The 21837-nt window shown below is 34.3% G+C and overlaps 1 protein-coding gene across 1 annotated transcript; it reads left to right on the top strand.

Annotated features, from left to right (window-relative positions):
* Positions 1–15406: 15406 nt before the first annotated feature.
* Positions 15407–20409, top strand: LOC106129571 (putative odorant receptor 85d). Its single transcript, XM_013328166.1, has 6 exons — positions 15407–15854; positions 17737–18043; positions 18800–18896; positions 19497–19607; positions 19832–20002; positions 20356–20409. The coding sequence occupies exons 1-6, from the start codon at positions 15407–15409 to the stop codon at positions 20407–20409; spliced, it is 1188 nt and encodes a 395-aa protein (XP_013183620.1).
* The last annotated feature ends 1428 nt before the right edge of the window (positions 20410–21837 follow it).

Genomic DNA, 21837 nt, shown 5'->3' with positions numbered 1-21837 from the left:
TTTACCTTTTGAAGATACACTAAAATAATTTTGGTTAGCGTATCAATGAACCATCTCAGATCGAATATGATGATTCAATTTATTGTTCGGTTGGCATTCAAAGAATTACTGTTTTAAACTGAGTACTAGGTTCTAATTGTTTTAAGTTGATATAATTAAAAAATATTAATTGCATACTTGATTTACTTTTAAAAGAGGAATGCCAAACTCATAATTTCCCTTGATTGACTTTTACAATCTGAGCGGGAATAAAAGCAGCTGACATAATATTCACAGCGCTTATAGACTTACTAACACTACCGTAACTATGGAAACATAGCATTTAATCACATCTACGTCCCCACGGGGTAAACAGAGCCAACAGACATCAAAAGGCAGTTCAGTTGCTTGGCCCAAGGATAGAACTATGGAAATCGGAATATTAAGAGAAATGATTCCGAATTGTAAATATAAAATCCTATCACTGTGGTACTGATTCTTATGGCTAGCAGCTAATGGATATATGAGATAAAACCGTATGAATATGTGATGTGAGTGAATGTCTATAAGTATGTAACAAGTGCAAAAAAGGAGTAAAAATTATGGCCACTTCACATTGAGTGTGATGCGGATGGAATGAACTTAGAAATTAACATAATTAAACCATAAGCTTTTAATTTCTCCAATCGTCGCTAATGAAAGGTCTAATGGAGAGAATCTGGCCAAGTGGAATTGAGCGAATTATCTTGATAAGTAATAACGTTATGTTCGACATTTAACAATATTATGATAAGTAAGAAATGTCAAAACTGTCTACTTAGAAAAAAAAAAATAACATTGTTTTGTGCCCCAATATACATATCTAATGAGGACAAAACAAGCTCTTTATTGTTAAATGTTAAAGAGTGCTTTATATTAATTAATTTACATAAATAGATCCGTAAATATTATAAGGTCTGTATTTTATTCAAAAATGTGCAGTTTTAATTAACTTTTATAAATTGCAGTTTCAGTTGGTTTTTAGAGAGGATAGATTACAAAGTAGTAATATCATTTAAAAGAATAATCGAGTTTGTTATTTATTATGAATTTATTTTATACAGCTACATTAAGATCACACCCTTTCATTGTGACGTCAATCAGAAGATTGAATCGTCGAGACACAAGAAGGTACAATACAAGCGAACTTCATTATTTATTGACGAAATCTTTGGCAAGTCGCTGCTTCCGACTGTCTGTCGTGAAAGCTTTGCGGTCTGATTCTCAATAGACCCCGTAAATGTAATTAGTGATGTAGTATATACTCTATAAATGTCTTGAAAGCTTGCTACTAATAGATTTAGAAACATATTCAGAATCAGCAATAGAGTCTACCTACTGTTTAAATTGAAACTACCAACTGATTGATATAGAAACATATATAGCTACTATGAACATTTGATATTGTGATCTGACTATTTTTAAGTGGGAAAACAACATGACATTAACTATGTCTTTAATTCATTATTATCTCTAAATTGATTTCTATTGTAAAAATTTCTAAAGTAAAGCCTATGTCATAAACTTGGATTCTTTTTTAGGCGTTGGGCTAGCAGCCTTTTTGAATTTCATTAATAAGCCGTGCAGCTGAACGTGGCCTTTAGTCTTTCAAGACTGTCGGCTTCTGTATACTTAAGTGAAACCTACCAATTAAAAGATGTAGAGTTATTTTTATTTACTGCGAAATAATAATAAATTATATGGACATTATAAGTGGATAATGTAATGTTTAATAGAATTAAAATGTGACAAATTACACGAGAATCGAAATATTTCTATAGTAATAAGACCTACATTTTTGCAGTTTTTTAGTAGGATAATAACCTATTACCTAATATTATTTTGTCTACTAAATGGTACCTGTTCCATTTATTTGACAAAGTGGCTTCGTAAACAATTTAGTAAAATTACACGCTTAATAAATTATGAACGAATCTACTAAGTTGCAATAAACAAAACAAGACTTCGTTCATCTCAGACAATAACAAAGTTAGCAAACGTAACATACAAACTAGAAGTGATTCCAACTTAGGAACGTGAGTGATTTGACGGGGGAGCAATGTATTCGCTTGCTATAAACCCCGCGAGCCTCGTGTTTTGCAAACACTAACTTTATCAGAATGCCGGTGTTGTATTCAAGAATACCCTAATCGGCCATTTGCTAGAGTTAAGCCCCTATTTATTATCGTAACTAGTGAAGCACTATCGCTTTCGGGCGCAGTCAGAGATCGTTTCGTGTTTCTTACACGACCATTTGTCTGAAACCCTCTTACTAATTCAACAAAACGTGAATGCTGCCGAGATAACAACGTTTCGGGGATTGCCGATAGAATAGCCCAATCGAAACCAAACTCTCTATTCCTACTATTTATATCGCGCGTATGTTGGAGGTGTACACAAGGAATCCTTTGTTAGGTTTCAACTCGAGAGAGTGCGATTTATATCTCGTTGTTTAAGTTTCTGGTTTTAGGGTTGATTTGTTTGTTATCCTTGAATTGCAAATTACTACACATTAGTTAAGAGAAATCGGAATATTATATATGACAATAGAAAATATAGAAATACTTTGGTGTATCTAAATAGAAATCTATGAAATATGTACATTTTCCGCGCAGTTTTAACGCTTTCAAATAAATCTTAGAATGGAGATGATTCCAGATAAATGTGCCTTACCATTTCTATTATCTATTTAGAATTATATGTAAAATGTTTTTAAATTTGTAAATGAAATGAAATTGACAATTAAACATACAATTTATTAAGTTATAATAGATGCTTTAGAGTAAGGGTAGTAGTAGTGATAATAGTGATATATGAATAAACAATAAAAATATTTTAAAGCAATCTCATACTTACATACTACATAGAACTGATAAAATGAATTCTTACTATGCAACACTGGCTGTCCCGGCAAGAGTTGTTTTGCCATATAAATCATTTTTAAGTAATTTCTATTTTAAAAAAATGTGAAGGGTGGACAATCCTTATCACAAAGAGGTATGGAAAATAGCTGTTGGCCGATTCTCAGACATACTCAATATGCTCACAAAATTTCATGAGAATCGGTCAAGCCGTTTCGGAGGAGTACGGGAACGAACATTGTGACACGAGAATTTTATACAAGTATATTAGATATTCTATTGGTACTCTTAAGAAAGTCTCTCAAGTCGATTATCTTAAGCCGTCTCACATTTAGATACATTTGACTCAAGATATCTGCATAACGTCGCAATTACGTTCTTATTGAAATTTCAGCTAATTTTAAGCAGTGTACGAGTATACCGCAATACAATAACATTTTATTGTAATGGAACGAAGTGATACAAAATGAAGTAGGTATGCACTTATAGAGGTATATTATGTTTTAATAAACATATGTACGTACATATAACTCGATTTTATCTCTTGTGTGGTAGACAGAGCCAACAGTCTTGAAAGGACTGAGAGGCCTCATTCAGTTGTATGGCTGAATTGAAATTCAAAAAGTGACAATTAACTAGCCCATCGCCTACAAGAGAAATCCCAAGTTCATAAGCCTATCCCTTAGTCACCGTTTACGACATCCATGGGAAAGTTATGGAGGGTTTCTAAAGTGCCGGAAACCACTCGGCATGTAGGTATAGTTTAAAAGACTTGTGTGTTTTTAAAAGCTAATTAATCAAAAGTGCACGTATTTATTTTAAATAAAAACTCGTAAAACAGTTACGTGCCGACCTGGTTGTAAGGTTCATCTATATATATAAAACTCTTCCGTTACTGAGTGACTGACTGACAGACAACGCACAGTCGAAACTACTGGTCGTAGACAGCTGAAATTTGGAATGTAGGTTCCTTGGGATACGTAGGGGAGCACTAAGAAAGGATTTTTGGAAATTCAACCCCCAAGGGGGGGAAAAGGGGTAAAAACGTTTCTATGAAAAATCTTATTCCTTGGGTTTATAAACTTGAAACTTGGCATGAACAGGTACATAGGCAAGTAAATATGTTTGACATTATAAGTTTTTTCAAACTACCCTCCAATCGTGATTTAGGGGGTGCGATTGGGTGACTGATTTATTAACGCACAGCCGAAACCGCTCGGTATAGGAGTCTGAGATTTTGAACAGAGGTTCCTTTAGTAACATAAGTGAGCACTAAGAAGGGATTTTTGAAATGTCAACCCCCAAGGGGGGGAAACGGGATAAACTGAGCCGGGGCTGCGGGAAAGTTCTAACGAGATACCGTGGCCCCGGAACGCAAAGGGCAACTGAAGGAACGAGGTGGGTTTTAGTCAGTAAAAGTCTGACACTCCCTTCCGTTCCACCCAGAGCGGGAGAGGTCATTTGATGATTTCCCATCCTTAAAAAAAAAGACTTTGTATGACAACTTTCAGCCGTCTCTTTAACATACATAATAACATACATAATTATGTACATACATGCATAACATTAATAATATCACGCCTTTAAATCCCTATTTTGTGTTAACACTACCCATACAAACAGCTAAAAGGAAACAAGTGAAGAGACGAAATTTGTCCGCATCCATTTTCACCTAAATTCTTAACGTTAATGAGATTTACTTTTTATTATCAGGTCAACCTAATAGCCTCACATGTACGTATAACTTCGTAAGAATTTTCTTTCAACTCCTAACCGTTGAGGAGTTGTACCTTCCATCATCAGCTCATTCACATGGGATGATGACTATCAGACGCAAATACTTAAACAGAAGGAAATCCTGTAAGGCCTCTTCGTCCTATAAATCCTGTTTTTTTTTTCTTTTGAGACGATGATTTTGTCTCGCTTTACTTTTTCTATATAGATTTGTATGTATACTAATATTATAAAGAGGAACAATCTATTTTTTTATATGTTTGTTTGTTTACACATGTAATCGATAAACTCCGAAACTACTGAATCGATTTCAAACATTCACCATTAGAAAGCTACATCATCCCTGAGTAACACAGGCTATATTTAATTCCAGTTGTAACAAGATTTCAGCCTGTGGAAGAAAAAGCCCTGTCGAGATCATTACAAAACGCTATATATAACCGAATTACACGTGGGCGAAGCCGCGGGCGGAAAGCTAGTAGTTTATATTTCTTAAGTTTAAATAGCTTTCAGGCACCGCGCTGGATAATCCACAAAGCGGGCAACACCGGAGATTGGGCTTGTGAAACCAACTTCGACTAAGAATAATGACCTAAAACTTTGACCAACATCTGTTATTTCGTAGTGCCTTATATAAGTACATAAAATCACGCCTTTTTTCCGAAATGTAGGCAGAGACTATATCTTTCTATTTGCCACAGTCCCTGCATACTTCTTTCGCTTCATCTACATTCAGAGATCATGATAAGTTGGAATAATTTTATAGGCAATCCATTCTTTTTACCCCTTACACCAGACTGACTTTAACTAAACGGATGAGAAGATCTGGTACACATAATATTTTTCTCTACCACACGATCATAGGAACTTTACAGTATTATATTTTAATTTACCTATTAAAAAGTATAATTGAGTCGATGATGTACGATAGCAATTTTCACTCGGAATCAATTATGTCCGCAATTTATTTATGGGAAGCAATTTTCTGTCACGCCTTATTTATTGTGGGTACTCGTTAAGATCGTTTTACAGTATTTAATTAATCTGATATTATTAATTTCCTGTCACAAATGCTTGCATACCGGTGGTAGGTTGTAAAATTAATTAAAAAATGTATATAAATTTCACGGATGATTGGAAATTGCGAAGTTATTTCTGTATATATTTATGATTAGTTTTATTTTGAGTTGTTGTTTGAGTAGTTGTCTGTGAATTGTATAAATTAGGATTCTTCTTTAAGGCGACGGGCTAGCAATCTGTTGCTATATAGGTTATATCAATTCCACCATAAGCCATACGGCTGAAAGTGGCCTTTCAGTCTTTTCGAGAACTTATCCTATGTCTATTCTATAATTATTAAGACATCTGCGAATTGGAAAAAGTATTCTTCTTCACCTAAAAGCGCTCACCATCATCCTCCTAGCTTAAGTCCCGATGGCGTCTTTACTTCTCGGGTTCATTTTATATTTTATCTTGTTTAACTTTTTGTAAAACGCTATTAAATCGCGTAATTTTTAATAATAATATTTGTCCCGAAGCAATTGTAAGTGTATAATTTTTTTGTAGTCGCCAGTTTTTTAGTGTATTGAGCAGTTCGCTGCTTTTGTATTATATTTGGAAGATTTAAATTGCGAATTGTTTGAAAGTCGTTATCACACCTACGGATAAATCCTCTTGACAACAGTCGTGATTCCGCATACCAATTCGGCAATTTTTTTCGCCGTCGTATTGGATTTGCTTGAGTTTTTGATTCTATTAATAAAAGTGTTTCTTTTGACTTTTGTTATTTTTAGACTTTAATACTGGGAATGGAATTTTTCAATCATCGCCTGCGAACTGCGTATAAAAAGTTAAAAAGCATTATCTGCCAGTGTTTCAGAAAAATGTAATCGTAGCTTTTGATTATTACGACTGTAAGCTCTGTGTCACCCATAAGACAAAAAGTTATGTATCTAATTGTGATAAATGAAAAAAAAAACCCTGAGTTTGTTCGCTCGCTGTATGCGGCCTTTTTAAGATATCAGTATTCACATTCACGAACTCGCATCAATACTCTGAAAGTGCTGAACCTCTCACCGACTGCAAGGATATTCCTTAACTGCATTAGGCTCTGAAATATGGCAATCGGCGCGAGTGCACCCACTGCACATTCCCGGAATGTGCAATAACAGACGAAATAAATCTAAGCGGCCCTTGCTTTCGGCACCGGATTGGCATCGACTATCCGATAGCTGTGCAGAGATTTCACTCCGTAATTTGCGGACTGGTTTTGACGATATATTCCACGTTTTTCCTTTGAATCTTTGGAAGTGAGCGAGATCGAAATAATGGAGTCAGACATACTACATACGTAAAGAACGGATAGCTAGTATCATCGCAATGGATAGGATAAAGAGCAAAATAATTGGTTGGCAAGGGAAGGTTGGTAGACAGGTGAACTTTTATCAAATCAATGACGTTTTGGTGGATGGTCCGGGCGAATATACTTAGCTCGCAAGATTGATGAATGTAGATTAAGCTAAAGCAGTTGGCGGGGATTGTGGCAAGTTGAGAGATGTCAGTCAGTATCTCCTTGTCTTTTCGGGAAAGAGGCGAACTCATAAGTTTTATTAGAATGTCTGGCCGAATATCAGTAGTAGACAAAACCACGAACATCTAACAAAAGAATAAGAAACAAATTTTATAATAGATACAACGTACAAGATAGAACTTATTCCATCCATATAAAGCGTTTTCATTTTAACGAAGCTATCTTAATAAAGACAATTGGAAAAAATACAATGCATAATACTTCACATTTTCAACCGCGCGTCATTAAAATGTCTTCTATTACAAATAAATATCATAAAACCTCGCATAAAACGTGGAAAGAGGTGGAAAATATAGAGGAAAACTATTGCGCTCCATACTTGATAGACTATTTTGCGATATAACCCATTTATAACTTTGTTATGTTCCGTGAAGAGTTTAAAATACAGATAAAATTTATATAGACTTTAAACGAAAATATGGAAGATCCGATAGTGTGTGCTGTCATGAGAAAGGAATGGCATTAAATATTAAAAAAAAATATTTATAAGCAGAAAAGTGCATGCTCGTTTGTCTTGGTCACGAACATGGTCTGATTGAAAATTTATAATAAAAAGGCAATGTTTATTCGGCCGGCTTCCTGATCTTTCAAGGGAACTTATCAGTAGTTTAAGTATCACGCAACGACCATTATGAATTTATCAGCTTCGATTTTTCGAGCTTTTTAGATATCCTATTCGTATTTGTGATCGTTCCAAGGTACTGCGGCAGTATCAAGCACTCGTTTAAGTAACCTACTAGTTAGAGAAAAAATCGTGAGGAAATTTCCGCATTCCGGCAAATGCAAGCGTTAGTAGTTATAATTAGATTTAAGTGATGTGACGCCAATAAGTGATATCTTGTATCCAATTTTAAAAATAAATCTATTCAATTCTATTCTGCAAGTGCAACCATGATACACCCAGCAAGATTACAGAGATCAGTTGGGAGACGAACGTGATTTGTGAAAACGTTACTTACTCACTCTGGGATTGCGGAAACAGGCAGGCCTCGGGCTCTACTCCAGAGAAGAAAAAGTAACCGAAACTTACTTGAGGGTTATATATGAATTACATATATTTAAAAGGAAAACTTACGAATATTGTGAATAACAGTTTAATGAAAAATGATACCTACTTTACAAAGGAGAGAGTAAAGTCAATATTGACTCGTTTACAATTTCCCAGCTCAAAAGCGACGCGACGGGACAACGGAGGCATCGTGCAATCGTACTGGGCAAACTTTCAACTAATTTAACTTTAAAATTGTATTTTATATTCTTATATCCTTACTATAAGTATAAGAGAAAAATATTGTCTTCTTTTTGTATAATTATTACTGTATTTTCAATTAAAAATATTGTCTTTTCGGAGTGGAACTTTCAAACGTGAACTCGACTTTTTATTGACTTTATAGGCATCTCCGTAACTCACATTAGTTTTTCATGTGGTAAATGACTTTTAAACTGAAAAACTAAACCTTACTTTTTATTACAATTAGTCCATTTTTCTCCTCTCACTTTTACCGATATGAAATTACACACATGATAGAAGTTATTGAATATGAAGTTTTTACGCGTCTTGTTTTTGTATAGGGATGATTATGGCACAAATATAGTTACAAAACTTGTGAAACAACTTCATACAAGTTGGCCCGATAACCTAACTTGCCCGCTTAGGAAATTCATATTGGTCTAACTATTGACAGAATGTGGGCATTCATGTGTGGGATTAGTTTGGTCTACCTATCAAACGCACGTTCGGCTTTGTGAGCGAAGTATTGAAAACCAAATTGCTGGGAACTATGCTGGTGGTAGTCACAAATATTTTGTGAGTCTTTCTCATTTTTCACGTAAAATTAAAAGAGAATTGTCCTGCTGTTGTCTTTCTTATCTTTGCGTATTCCCAGTTGCATCCTCTGCCACCAAGCTGCGGGATCCGGGGTTCGCTATGCGATTTTTGCTATTTAACTCTAGAGATGGGTCAAGTTTTACTTTATAGCGTTTTTTTATAAATAATGGTCGAAATGCGTTCGCCTTTTTTCGCTTACACAATTTTCTTTTCCACTAAGATATAATTTTATCTAGGAATTGTGACATAAATCTTATAATTATAACGAAGGTGGCGGTGACATGTATTATTTCGGTTCTAAATGAATGAGATATGGAATAAAACATATATGTTTTGACTTTTTGCAACTTGGCTTGTCTAAATTTTTGATAAGTTTGGTATAAAGGGACACAATGTTAGAATTGCAAAGAAAGAATTTTTAATAAACAATTTGAAGTGGCTTCTTATGAAACGTAACTCAGACAGTAATAATCATTTCTCCGGAATCTTTGCGAAACAAATTCGACATAATTTGAAAAACAAAAGGAATTGGGTAGGCACAGTTATTTTCAAGTAATATTTTATTTTCTTTTATTATACTTGTTCTGTCTACAATAATCTATTTTGTTCAACAAGAGAATAACATAGTATGAAACAATGAAACAAACGGCGTATTTATTTTCATGGAATATGACTTGTAGAGTTTTTATAATAGATTTCCGAAGATTAAATAAAACAGAGCAATCATTCGTAAATATCTAGAACAAATTAGCTTGTATAATGTCTTATTTTCTGTATTCAAATAGCGACTTTGACCATATACCTTAGAAAAGGAATTGCATAAAACATATTCAACTCGAGCATTTTCTAGGAACTCTACTGTGAATTTGTTGAAATAATACCGTCAGTTGGGATCAGATGTTAAAAGTTTTTCCTTCTACGGGAGATAATGCTTGGGTCCGTCGAAAAACACTTTGAGTACGTGACCTCCGCACTCTATCCTTTGGGAGTCCGCATTGATATATAGCAGTATTGGGTAGACCGAGACCAATTTCACCTAACTATTTCGTGGGGTGTGTAAATCTTCATCCGGCGGGAATTATCGCTCATTAGAGGTGTTTGGGTGGTTCAAAAGGTACCTCCTATGTTTGTCGAGACAACACTGTTACTACGCAAAATGTTACAACTTGGTGATCCTTAGAGGATTACTAGAATGATGTAGATACTTAGCGATAATTACAATTAATGAGAAAATAATTACTGACATAAACTTGTAAGGTAAAATCTGTTTCATGTCAAATTTTGTAATGATTATGTAAGCAAAATCTAAAACGGGAACGTTTAATTGAATTTTTTAGGCCGCCTTTCGGTTTTTTCGAGACTGCTGGCTTTGTCTACTCCGCAAGGGATATAGATGTGATTAGATAGATACATTTTTTTTTTCTGTTGTTTATTATTTTATCCGGCAATTAGAAACATGATGCGCAACACATCTCGCTCTCGTCTTGGTATGTGCTACCGAAATTCTGGGAATAATTTATACGTAGGTGGTGTGGTCCATCGACAAGGTCTGAATTAAACCTGTTTTCTCGGGTGTACGTCGTGATTTATCGCGCTACAATGAATAGGCATCCAACTGGGATGTGTCGGGGTGCCCAGTATCTTACAATTGAAATCCCCAGTCGATCGCTTTTGTACGAGTATTATTCTACGAAGGTAACACCGATACCCTATTTTCCAGCTCATTTTCATTTTAAGCTCGAATGCTAGACTCGTGTTACCATGGTCGTTGTTGATTCTTTCTGCCTCTTGTTTGTGTTCCCAGTCACAACTTAACAGCTACTTTCTCTTTTATAAAAAAATAAGTATTATAAAAATAATAAGTCGTATTAAATACTGACTTTCGAAGATTCTACTTAATGCGATACGTACACACGCACTAATTCTATTTATGTACATTGCCGATAGGATAACAATGGATTGTAATTAATCCAATCCAAGATCTTGTATTGACGTTAAGTCATGCGAGCACTGGAACATTTGGGAGGAAGGAAGCTCTGCGAAATGAACATGTATTTGTAATGGGGAGGAAATGTAACTGAACAGGCGTCCAGATATCTTCGGCAAATGGAATGTTCGAGAGAATTCTAGCATTTCCAGCCGGCCTGGCTTGTGTATCGCCACGTAAGTAAATATTGCGTGATGCCGGCTCCGGAGTCCCGAATTGCATTCGATTGTGGTTAGGTAAGGTAACCTGCAATACGAATCCTTTATTGTACCAAACAAATGCAATATGAGGTGAGGTAATAAAAATGTTAGCAATTTCGCCTTCAAATTTGTGTACGCCTCATTCTGTGAAATATACCTGTCTAATACATTTCTATTCCATGGTGGAATGCATAATATTCATGTAGGTATAATATTCATATATGTGTCTTATATTAATATAAATCATCCAAAATTCATTTTACTCGGAGTGATGAAATTACTGCACTGCAGAGGTTGATGATATTAGTAAAAATATCATAAATATACAATAATTCTTATCTCGATTAGATATTATGCAATTATTCCATTTACGCCAGTAATGACGACTGCCGACAGCCCTGTTATTTCATTAATTATTCTGCCACCCTACAATTTACGATTTTCATTAATATTTTTACTATTTTGGTTTTAAATTAATAACATAAAAATGTGTTCAAATATTCGAAAAAAAATCCTTGTCTTTGATGATGACGTTGGTCTTTTATAACAATAAAATCAATTTTTTTATTTCATTTTAAAATTGTCACCTGCGTTTCAACATTTTTAGGGCCTACCCTATCCCTACCCGGTACCCTAGTACCGATAACCAAATAGAAAAAAACTCACTCCTTACGTCACAAACATTTTATTTGCAAATTGAGCTTCTGTACTATATATCTGACAGGAAGGTAGAATGTATGATCCGCTACAAAATTATTCAGTGTGATTTAATAGTAGAGAAAGTAACTGAGGGATATTTTTTTTGAGAACATAGTGTTTAGAGCTCTCTCTTACTTTTAAAAAACTTATGCAGTAAAAAAATGTGAAAAGTAAACAGACTTGTCATTAAAATGGTTTGAACTAAGTCGATCAAGTAAATAAATATATTCGCGAAAGATTGAGTTAGCCTTGAAGTAAGTATAAGACTTGTGTTATGCGATACTATAATGATAAATACTTATATAGATAAATATCCAAGACAAAGGCCCAGTAAGTTTATCAGATATGGGATAAATTCCATAGTGGTGCGGAGCCGACTCTGACTTGACCAGTTGTGAGTCCCATAAATACCGAGAATATAAATCTACAGTCTAGTAAACAAGTTAAGAACAGCCGCAAATAATGTTCGTGGGTTTATAAATAAATCAGGATCGAAACTTCGGCCATTCAGTAACCTCTTTAAACCTCCTCGACGCGGCAACTTTTTAAACAATTTATAATAGTAGGCAAGTATAATACGGTTCCTCTAGCCGTAATCCCGATAAAGGCGTTAAAGCTGTTTATAGTGGGTTCCGGACACAAATAAGAGATGATAACAGATAGAATTCGTATTCAAATCATACTGCGGTCATTCTACATTACTCTTTTTGAGTTATCGAAGGTCTTACCGTGAGAAATCTGCATATTCAATCAACTGTATGTGTAACCATGATCTAATTAGTCGGGTTACTACTGCAAAACGTTGCGATGATTAAACAGGAGTTTCTTCGTTTAAAAACCTAGGCTTACCCAATCTAACTGGGTGGGGAGGATGCAACTGAGACTAACGTGAAAATTATGACAAATAAAACTTCGTACAATTGAGACTTTCACAATTTGCGTGTTGATTCAGTGTGAATTCAGAGAAGAATTTACAGAAACGCTTACATTTAATTTTTTCGAAGAATATGAGAATGACAAAGCAAGTTGGTTAGATTCAATTCAATTTCAAACTAGTTAGTGCTAAAACATTCCTATTTGTGTTTACCAATTTAACCACGAAGAATAAAATAGGTACATAAAGATTTATACTTCTGCTGTCAAGTTAATTTGTGACGCCGAACACAGTTTTGTAATCCCCTGCGGGTTTGGATCCCCCCTGAATACCAATTGGATAAAGGGTGGTATATTATTGGTCAGGCAGATTTCCACTACGTGATCAGGTAGTACAATACCGAGGGCCAAGTCTAAGTGTTTTTCCCTGTTACCCTTCTTAGGTGTAAGTAAATACCCACTTTGTCGGGTAAATGTTCTTGCCGATGTAACAGCCTGACTGACCAGTGTTGCATTGAAGTGCCTTTAGATATAAAGATTTGTGTTACTTATATGAAAGAAATTTATGTATTTTATTCAATTAAATTTATTACTCAAGTTCGACTGATCGACAGTCTAATGAATTTATTAAGGGCAGTGCCGTTCTAATAATTTTAGTCTAACGTCTTCAGAGAATTTGTGATGCAATACGTAAAGCTAGGCTATACTTAACATCGACTGCGGAAATTTATAAAACTTTTTTTGTAAATTTACATGAAACTCAATTAGTGATAGGTTGCTAGCCCATCGCCTACAAAAAGAATACCAAGTTCCTTAGTCGCCTTTAACGAAATCCATTGGTAAGAGATGGAGTGGTTCTATTCCCTCCTATTGGTGCCGCCGGGATCCGAGCGTTGAGCGCGATGAACAAAACGAGTTCTAAGGAATGCTCCATGAGAAGTATCCTTTGTTTTATTTATAAAATTATGAGCGTGGGCAAAATATCCCTGGTGAATTCCGAACCAAAATTAATTTCAACGTTAAAGCTGAAGAATTAACAAGATAAAGTGGAGTTAAAAACTAAAACAAGGCTAAAAGATGCTTTGGAAAGATAATGAGGTCCGTTCCGCATCCTTGAGCTTCGTGTTTTGTGAAAATAAAATAAAACCTATTTGTATAATTAGACCACCGTTGAATGAAATATGAGATTATTATCATGGAAAATTAAAATGATTTTATAAATCCTATCTAATGTTACTACTATCTTGTTCTGCCCGTGGCGTCTCTCGCAAGAATTCAGGTTAACGCGAACTAGTATTTGTTTTACTTTTAAGTAAACTTTTATTTCGCGTATAATAATTAAGAGTCTATTGAAGGATAAAGGGTACCTTTTACCTCAGTTAATACAATAGATCCTTAGGGATTTGCAAATAATCTGTATTCCTTTGTAGGTGCCGCTGATTTCGCGCGGGGCGACTTGTATTTTTTTGTGGGTGGCGCTAAATTTGCGCGGGCGGTGCCGTTGGTAAAAGCTAGAAATAACATAAATAAATGCACGTAGATGTTTAACGCTCCGTCTAATCAAAAATAATTAACCTATATTCGCACAAACTACGTCGATGGAAGCAGAAAACGTGACTTGGTTCCATATGACCTTTAGCTAAATTTAACTGAAATATGTGTCACAATTGTAAACAAACAAACATCGCATCGAATTCTGTACTTGCCAGCAATCAAAACGTCATTTGTATGAATATGGGCTTAATTGAGTATGCGTGTAACACCCTTGACATTAATTAACTGGGTAATTAATTGCTACGAACAATATGTCATGATACAAAACTTTCTAAATTTTCCATTACGAAGTTAATAGCTGCCTTCTGTTTGTGATTAATATTTTATTAGCCTTAATTTTGTAAGAAATAAAGGTGAATACTCATTGAGAGGCATGTCTTGCGAGTTGTTTAATAATAATAACCAAAAACATACAACTTTTATTTACGAATTTATGGAAATAATCAATACATAATCAAAATGAATACAAAGGAATGAGGCACTGCGTATTTCTAAAGAAATCTCTCCTAGCAAATCCAATTGAGGATAGATGAAGAAAAGGCGACAGGCGTGAACGACGTAAGCAATCGCTACTACAGAAAAGAAAAGTCTTTTGTACTATAATTACGAGCTCTATAGCTTTTTACGGGTAAGGCTGGCATGTATTTATCTGTTATCTTCGATATCCTGTAAAAATAGATTTAGATCTTATGAAATGAATAGAAAGATCCTTTATGCATACAAAATAACAATAAAAAATGAAGTCACTAATAAATATTAAATACAATTATGAAAAATTTAATGAACTAAAATTAACTTTTCATCTTCATACCAGACACAAAAGCCCGAAAATGCCCTTTGTTCGTTCAAAACCGTTGTTCAATTCTGATAAACTTTTCATTACCGTGGAAAAAGTTTAACCACTAATTAACCGCCGAACGAAAACTGGTCAAACCACTAATTACGAGGTGTAACGTTATCATTAAACTTTCTGAACGCGAAACAGTAATTTAATTCGTACAGTGTCCATTAGCTACCAGTTGCCAATACATACATTTTAGACATCTGATACGACGTAACAAAATGAAAACTAGAAAACTATTAAAGGATTTCTGTAAATATGTTTATTACGCTGGCATTGGCAACTATTGGTCTGAAAATATGTACCCAGAGACTGTCCTGTATAAGATGTATACAACGGTCTCATTTTCCATTTACACCACAATGATTTTCCTGGAAAATCTAGCGGCTTTGTTCGGTGATTTCCCTGAAGTGGAAAAGAATTCAGCCAATATGTTTTTCGCTATTCATAACATCGTACTAACTAAAATGGCCCTTCTTATGTACCATAAAGAATCTATAAGAAAGTTGAATTTCGAAATGGCTGCCGTTGGTGAAAAATTTGAAGAGGAACACGTTATGAAACGGCAGTATTTGAAAGTTAAAATTGGCATTTTATTGTATGTCGTTTCGGTTTATTTGTCGTTGGGCGCTTACGGAGTCGAGAGCACGAGACGGGCATATGCTGAAGGTACTCTGTTATTTACACTTTTATTATTATATTATTTCCTTGAATTTCTGTAGCCTTGCCTTGTCTTGCCTTTATGAGCAGTTAGAAACTAGCCAAAAAGGCTCGACTGGCTGTGCATAGGGGCGTGTTGGTCCCGACATTAATGTATGGGAGTGAAAGTTGGGTGTGGCAAAAGAAGCACAAAAGCAGAATAAATGCAGTGGAAATGAGAGTGTTAAGGAGTATGATGGGTGTGAAATTGAGTGACCGGATAAGGAACAGCGTGATAAGGGAATGTTGTGATGTGAAAGAAGATGTAGTTACAGGAATAGAAAAGGGTATGTTAAGATGGTTTGGTCATGTGGAGAGGATGAATGAAAGCAGGTTAACTAAGATATACAAGGAGAGTGTGGAGGGAAAGGTCGGAGTGGGAAGACCTAGAAGAACGTATCTTGTTCAAATTAAGAGGACGTCCTGGTAAAGGGTCAGGTCAAGAGAACCCGGAACCGCCGTGCTTGCATGAAGAGAGTTACGAATGTGGATGAAGCGAAGGAAGTGTGCAGAGATCGTGGCAAGTGGAAAGAGGTAGTCTCTGCCTACCCCTCAGGGAAAGAGGCGTAATTTTATGTATGTATGTAATTTCTGTAAAAATATGCTGAAGAAGGAAGATATTAACTTCTGTAGAAGGTACAAAGTTAAAGCTTTAACCTTAAATCCGGGTGTGACCATAGCTTACCTAGCTATAATGAAAGAAAAGGGTACTCGTATTTAAAATAAACAACTTTAGGATGAATCAGCTAGGTCAGCTAGAGAAGGCGTTTTCTAAAATTTCATGAGTACATATTGTACATAGTTCATATTGAACCAAAGTAGGCTTTTCAATCAGTAAATTAGTATACTATAAAACTCTAGTCCATGGATTACTTGAGGTGAATCCTTTTGGAAACAATCAAATATCCGTCCGCTTTAACTGCACAAAGTTGTCTGGTTTAATCATCTCCAAATTTGCCAATCACCGTGCCGAGTCCGTCAGAAAGGGTCGAGCAGGCGACAATAATAGCGCCGCCGCCGTTGTGCCAACTTGGCTTATTAGCATTGAAAGCGTACATAAAACCTCTTATTCAATTCCCAAGTCATAAGGTTATGAGAACATTAAAGAATATAAAGAATAGAATAGAATAGATTTATTTTCAAAATTGGATACAAGGTATCACTTATTGACGTCACATCACTTAAATCTAATTATAACTACTACCGCTTCCAAAGCGCATGTGTAGAAGGAGCGGCGGAACAAACTACACTGCAGCATTTTCATCGGACGTCAATTTAAAAATATAGATCCCTTAATCTAGAATACTTGAATTTGTATTTTTTGATATCCTAATAATTTTTTTAATTCACATAAAATAAAATAGGTGTACATAATGTCATACGACATTGTTGGCCTCCAATGAGACGTAGGTATGTATATAAAGCAAAATGACTACATGAATTTAGTTTTTAGTTATTCGTTTTTAAACCACAGAGTATTAAAGTAAGTTTACTTTATCTGGAACCGTGATTTTCCGATATCTGTGTTAACTAGCTAATCACCAATTCAGAATGATGTTACTTACGAGCTACATAGTAGCTAAAAAAAGATCGACAAAATTTACACCTTTTTAAAATTATGTGCATATTTCGAGTGCCCGTTAAAGTATCTTAAGTCAGAAGTTTAATAGTTCTCATTTAAATGCGGGTGAAATTAGCATTTGATAAGTTTTAGTATGAAAATATTTTACTAAAATAAATAAGTATATTTAGACAGAAAATAAATACACCCAAGAAATAAAAGCAACTATTAAAAATATCAACCCTACCTTTTTCTTCATTACTACAGAAAGAATATTTTTTATATCCTTAGGTGTTCCATTCTACACAGTGGTGACCTACTTGCCTTATTATGACGATGACTCAACAATTGCTTCATTTTTCCGAGTATTTTTCTACGTTACCTGGTTATACATGATGTTGCCTATGATGTCAGCAGACTGTTTGCCCATAGCCCATCTCGTCATGCTAGCCTTCAAGTTTATGACCCTATGTCATCATTACGACAGGATCAGGGAAGAGTTCGACCATGACGTTTTGACATTAAATAAGAAGAGGGCAGTAGAAAAGCTGAAAGCTGGGTTTTTGGAAGGAATACTAATGCATCAACAGCTTTTACAGTAAGTACACATATAACTTTTGTCAGTATCTCTAATACATGGAACTGCTTCTTTAAAAATATATTCTGTTTACCTATCTATATCTTTCCATGGATGTCGTAAAAGACGACTAAGGGAAAGGCTTATAAACTTAAGATTCTTCTTCTATCCGATGGGTGCCAGCCCAATTTGAATTTCAATTCCATTAATACAGCTGTACTTGGCCTGTTAGTCTTTTCAAGTCTGTAGGCTCTGTCTACCCCGCAAGGAATATAGAGTTGACCATATGTATTGTACATTCTGTTTCGGCAGTGTATGCATAGAGAGTCACTATTCCTTCCCTTTAAAATCAACGTAGTGACTATGATTTAATAAAATACTAAGTTTGTATTATATACTGATATAATACTGAGTTTTGATTATTAAAGACGCCTTTTTTAACTATCTTATATAATGTTAAAGCTATGATATAATAGAGATATAATATTTTTATATCTTAAAGCCTAGTCTGTCTGCCTAGTCTAAAAAAGTGAAAGACGTGACAATATGCATGTCCAAAATGTAACGGAATAACTATTTCCTGAAATTTTGCGTGGCTTTTCATCTGTAAAAAGTCTGATGAAAAGTTTTAATGGAACGTTCCAATTGTGGTCGTACGGCTCTAAGTACTAACGTTAAAATACCTAGTAAACTGCTTTTCTAGCCAGACGTACAGTTGGGCTCAGCACAGCTAAATTTCGAGTCTCCGACTGTGTTTAATTCACCTGTATTATTCAGTTTAGCCGACGAAATACATCGTGTTTTTGGGATAATAATGTCACTCCAAGTTTGTGAAAGTTCTGCTGTTGCGGTTCTGCTTCTGCTACGCTTAGCGGTGAGTATTAAAACTTTCCTAATATTATATCTTTAGAAGAAAATATAAAACCCACTTTAGAAGTAGAGAATTGATAAAAGAAAGATTCTTGAAGCAAGAAATTAATGTCGTTCCTAGCCTAGGAGCAATTTGTATTCGATGTTGGAAAAAATTTCTTGTGTGAAATGTTAAAACAAATTCTTTATGAGTAGGTAATAAATGGAAAATTTTAATTTAGAACTAAGATTGACGACGGATAAGAATACTTAATATTCTCTTTGAGTCAAACTCAACAATACACCTCGCTGTATATTTGATAAAATTTATTCATAAAAGGTTTAAATATAGTAACTTGTTTCTACCTCAATGTACAGATTCAATCACTACTTTTTTTTTCTTTATTGATTTAGTAGCTTTTTATGCGGGGTTTCGCTTCCGTGCGAACTTAGGTTTAGTCTGTCTCTGTGCCAAAAATCATCGAAATGTCAATTAGTTTTTAATCCTAACAAACAAAAAAAGTCAATTATCTTTTCTCTTTTAAATATAAGATTGAAGAAGAGAAATGATTCTTAGTACTAGGGTATACGTTATGCAAATGATGAATTCAAAATTTGTTTTCAGTTGTCTCCTCACATGGATCTTACGAACGCATTTATGACGTATACGTTTGTATGCTCTTTGTTTATTCTCTTGGCTCTTAATTTGTGGAACGCGGGAGAAATAACTTATCAGGTACTTTCAACAGGTCTAGCTCTATATAAAAATATTTTGTTGATGTTGGTTGCTTTTTGTGAGTTGTAATCCTAAATTTTTGATGCTAGAGTTTATTATTCGCACTGACTTAAAAGAACTGCTATATTATAACGGCTTGTATGTTAAAATACTAAAGAAACTTTCAAATTGAGCGAGGACAGTAAAACAGTTTGTAAAATGGAATTAATACTACATTTTTACAGGCTTCGTTACTATCAGGGTCCATGTTCTACAGCGGATGGTATCTGTGTGAGATGGAAGAGCACGGTAAAGACATCCGCCATTTTGTTCTCATCAGCTGTGCGCAAGCGCAAAAACCACTCATACTAAAAGCGTTTGGAGTACAAGAGTTGTCATATGAAACATTTGTATCGGTATAGTATTATTTTTTTTAACAAAATAATAATAATAAAAAAAAAATATCGCCAGCAAACATTCAGAAAGTAAATATGATTGTGGCAACATTCAGACTACAATTACACTCGAAGATATTTTTTTATAACACTCAGCTTTATGGTGACTAAACTTATATTATTACTGTAATACTTATAAGTTATAACTAGAAATCCCTTAAATTTACATTGATTCACGCTTATTGTCTACATTTATAAATTATTAGTTGTGTAGTGATGTTATCCGAATAGCCGCCCTTACGCTTATCTTTTATTTATAAACTATCCGGAGATGTTTGTTTTGTAAGAGGAAAATAAAATAATCTGTGTTGCAGGTTGCAAGGATGACTTATTCAATCTTCGCTGTATTTTATCAAAGAGGCGAGTAATGAAGTAAAATTAGAAAATGGAAAATTCAGAGGATTTTGCATTTTATTACATAAATGGAACAGTAGTATTTAAAATATTATGCAAAAATGTGAATTATGTCAAAGACTCCATCGTTCGTGTTATTTACTTTTCAGCCTTAAAAATCTCTCATTTAATTTATAGAAAGAAGAAGTGGCTAGAAGTTAAAATGTAATTGTTTGTGTATTATTATTTTTTAAACCTACATCAGGCTACTGTCCAAAGAATTCAAGGAACATTTAGTTTAAAACCTTTTCAATTAATAATTGGTTTGTGCTCGGGATATTTTGAAGCCTGAAGAATATTTAGTTTTCTTAAAACATACCAAAAAAGAGCCACGGGCAAACAGCTATATTTATTTTATTACATGCTATAAAGTTCAAGATATAGCATGCAATTATACATACATTAGTAATTCAAATTTACATTTAAGCCAAAAGAAGGTTTATCAACAAAACCTTGTATTTATTTATAAAAAAAAACTATGTATATAAAAGATTGAGAACCTTATGGCATTTTATTGTTTTCTGGAGCGAGAATAACTTTTGGTATTTGATTTTCAAACGTCGGCGTAAACACTCGGTACTATTCGACGAATCCTTTTACATTCTTTTATTTAAAATGGCGTCTTGGTTTTGCAAAAGAGGTTTTACTCTTTTCCATAATTTCTATTTTATATTGAGCTCTTTGAAGTTCGAAACATTTTATTAAAAGATTCCAGTGTGTGAATGAGTCTTGTTGCATTTATAGATGTGATTTTGCCCAATTTAGTTTCTTGTTTATTTATAAAGGTTTTTGTAGTATGTTTTTCTCCAATATGAGAAAATTACTAGTTATATCTTAAAGAGGACTATATAAATATTTATGCCCTGTATTTTTTCTATAGGTACATCCTTTTTATACTCTGAAGTTATTTAACAGGTATTTGGAGTTTACAGCATTGAATAGCACAAATTTTTGAGTGATGGTTATTCCAGATAATGAGCGTTTTTACACCGTCTTACTTTGTTACTTTTCTTTCCTTGTTTCACCGTCTCTTATGTCAACGTCGATAAGGTTGCTTTTAAAATCGAATAGATTGAATTAAATCTTGAGGATTCAATATCCTTTTTATTAACAAAGTTGGGCAGCACCTGCGAGGCCGCCTTCACCTACTTCTTGATAAGCCCACTCCAAACTTTGCACTTTCATTTTAATATCATCAAGATTGCAGACACAAATTGTTACTTAACTAATTATATTGATTGATAAAATAAACATTTCACAAAATTTTGTTTACATTAATATTGTAACGTTCCATAACAAACAGAATCAGAAATATAGATGAAATGACATTTGTTTGTTTTAGACTTTTCATGTAGTTGTTAGAGATATTGTTGGTGACAATTAAAATATTCTATCAAAGCCAC

Source organism: Amyelois transitella, chromosome 16 (genome assembly GCF_032362555.1).
Source record: "Amyelois transitella isolate CPQ chromosome 16, ilAmyTran1.1, whole genome shotgun sequence".
Taxonomy (NCBI): domain Eukaryota; kingdom Metazoa; phylum Arthropoda; class Insecta; order Lepidoptera; family Pyralidae; genus Amyelois; species Amyelois transitella.
The sequence above is the reverse complement of the archived record's forward strand: the minus strand, read 5'-3'. Positions and strand labels throughout refer to the sequence as shown.